This window comes from Halyomorpha halys, unplaced genomic scaffold, assembly GCF_000696795.3.
Source record: "Halyomorpha halys isolate HHAL.00 unplaced genomic scaffold, Hhal_1.1 Scaffold622.1, whole genome shotgun sequence".
Taxonomy (NCBI): Eukaryota; Metazoa; Arthropoda; class Insecta; order Hemiptera; family Pentatomidae; genus Halyomorpha; species Halyomorpha halys.
In genome coordinates, this window is record NW_027106831.1 from 142761 (window position 1) to 145515 (window position 2755).

General features: G+C 30.3%; 1 protein-coding gene across 1 annotated transcript in view; it reads left to right on the forward strand.

Annotated features, from left to right (window-relative positions):
- Positions 1-2755, forward strand: part of pasha (partner of drosha) — a 119097-nt gene that overhangs the window by 9826 nt on the left and 106516 nt on the right. Inside the window, exon 2 of the mRNA XM_067045129.1 lies at positions 2440-2674. Within this exon, the coding sequence (XP_066901230.1) occupies positions 2440-2674 (235 nt within the window). The remainder of the gene's footprint in view (positions 1-2439; positions 2675-2755) is intronic.

Here is a 2755-nt window from a genome sequence, read left to right on the forward strand (position 1 = left end):
CCTATAACAGTCCATTGTGGGCAGTACGCAAGAAGAGTACCACTGGGGAAAAGTACCGGGTAGTAATCGATTATCGTAAACTCAATGAGAATACGGTCGATGAAAAATACCCTATCCCGAGATTTGAAGATATTCTCGATAGATTAGGCGGTGCATATATATATATATATATATTTATATTTATGTATGTATAGTTGACCATATAATTTAAAATATGAAGAGATGGTCAGGGTTGCGGTCAAAATAGAACAAAATAGTTTTCAACTACTTATTGTCCGACGTTTGACCCCACTTTGTAGGGCTTCATCAGGGCTGTTCAAGACGATAGGTTTAACTAAATAGGTTTGCTGTTTAACCTATTGTCTTGAACAGCCCTGATGAAGCCATACAAACTGGGGCGAAATGTCGAACAATAAATAGTTAAACTCTTTTGTTCTTTTTTGACCGTAACCCTGACCATCTCTTAATATTTTAAAAGTCTAAATATTTTGTTTTAGGACATATGGCAATTTTTACTGTGTAAAATTGCAGTGACAGTTTATATCAACATATGATTATCATTATGTTAATATGATCAAGTAGTCTTATTTGTGGATATTATACAATTTTATCTTATATGCTTCTTCATTTTCAGTTAGACAAGTCAGATTAGGATATGTTATATGAAAAAGGTGGATTAGTAGCTTTTATTTTTTTCTTGCATTTGTGGATACAAATAGATAATAAACAAATATTCTAATAAATTTGACTTTAGGAGAACTTTTGGCAACCAAAAAACCTTGAAATGTTGGGACTTTTTGTGGTTGTTCACCAATAGCTGCTAAAGGGTACCTCATAGCAAAAAAGTGATGGTGTAATAAATGTTGCATTAAATGAGTACCATTTTATAATTCCATTTAGTGGTCTTAAAGTGACAATTTTTTCCAAAGTTATATAAAACTGAAATACAGTGATACATATGACCCTGTAGGTTGAAAGTTCTTTAAGAGAAAAACACAAAGATAAAAGTTCTAATGCATAAAATACTCCATCCACTAAATACAGACATCTTTAAATTTTGGTCAAGTGCACCTCTCTAAATAGACGATTTCCCTACCTTAGATGATTTGTTATATGAAGATACCTATATGTTACAGCACTTCAACAGTATGAATGTATGTTCAAAAAATTTATTGTTTCTTTATTATATCAAATAATCATTCAGAAATATGAATCAGTAAGAAGAAAACATACAAGATCATATGAGTAAATAACAAAACAGAGGGCTGTAATTAAAAATTAATTAATTTACATGATTTAAATTCAGAAACTGTTGAGTTAATAATAGGAAGGATGTGTAGTAATAGGCCTGATAAATGGTAAGCATTAGTAAGTAGGAACCAAGTAGACAAATTAAGCCATCTGAAAAACCATTAATCAATAATATGTCCAAATATACAAACCAAGTTATTGATTTGATTAATTATTGGTCTTATTGTTTTATCTGTATGATGTTGGCATGTCTTATGTTTTCTTTACCCATTTGGTTGGCCATAGCTCCTTTACTGGCCTGGCAGCTGTAGAGGTGGTTGGAAAACCTTATCATCCTGATCATAGCTTGTTGTCACTTTGTTGACCATAGCAGTTCTAGTATAAGGATGGACATTTCAGATCACTCTTATCTTGAAAGCATGCTGTAACCTATAGTATATTAGTACTTGTAAGTATATGACATAGTCACAGTCTCTACAACTTTTCTTAGGGTAAAACTCTACTTCTCCAACCCCTAAAAATGGCACAAACAAGTTCCCATCTATAAAAAAAAATAATTAAAGCTGCTATTCCATCTTTGCATCCAAAAAACCCTGATATGACTGACCTATGGGTGTATCACATTTTGAATTTTTATGTATGTATTAGATCAAAATCAAAATATAAGATACTCAATTAAAACGAAATTTGATTAAAAACAACTTTAGTTCTATTAGTTTCTCAATTTAGAACAGCTGTTTCCAAAGTATATAGGTTTAGAGGTCAAATTTGGGCAAAGTTGGTCAAACATTGTAATGTTACAACTGTCATTTGGCCGGGACTCTAAGTTCTTCAGAGATTGTGTTTAAAGTTTAACAAGTATTGAATATTTGTTATTTGTTGTTTATACCTGGATAAAGTTCACTCATTGCCTGTAATTAGCAATGAAACTCGTGCTTCTCGTTTGATTGAAAACCACATTGTTTAAATTACAACTCTTTTTATAGATTACTGTAAAACTAACCTCTTCTCTTTTACACTTTATAGCTTTTCATTAGAAAAAAATATATAATATAATATTATAGGTTTTAGTGTGGAATAAACTGAAAAAGTTTTAGCTTGTTCCATCTTATTTGGAAACTATTTATTGTTTTAGTGAGGTACTTAGAGATTTTATCAATAATTATTATTATTATTTTTTTTTTTTAGATTCCTTATAAATCTTCGAAATCTTACAATGGAATCACTTGGCAAAAGGAAATGCATGTATGGAGCATTAAATGAATCATTTACAGGTTCAGCCTCTTGTAGCATAAAAGTGAATCCTAAAAAGCCATGTTTTGATCAAAATTTATCTGAAAATAAGATACCCATGAGTAAGAGCTTAACATCAGAAGTTACAAATTATGAAAGTAATCCTGCTACCGACCCTTATTCTTTTGATGTAAGTATATCTTGATTGCAAATATAATTATATTTCATTAACTGGTTTTATTTAATTATTTAATGTATGTTTATTTAGCAT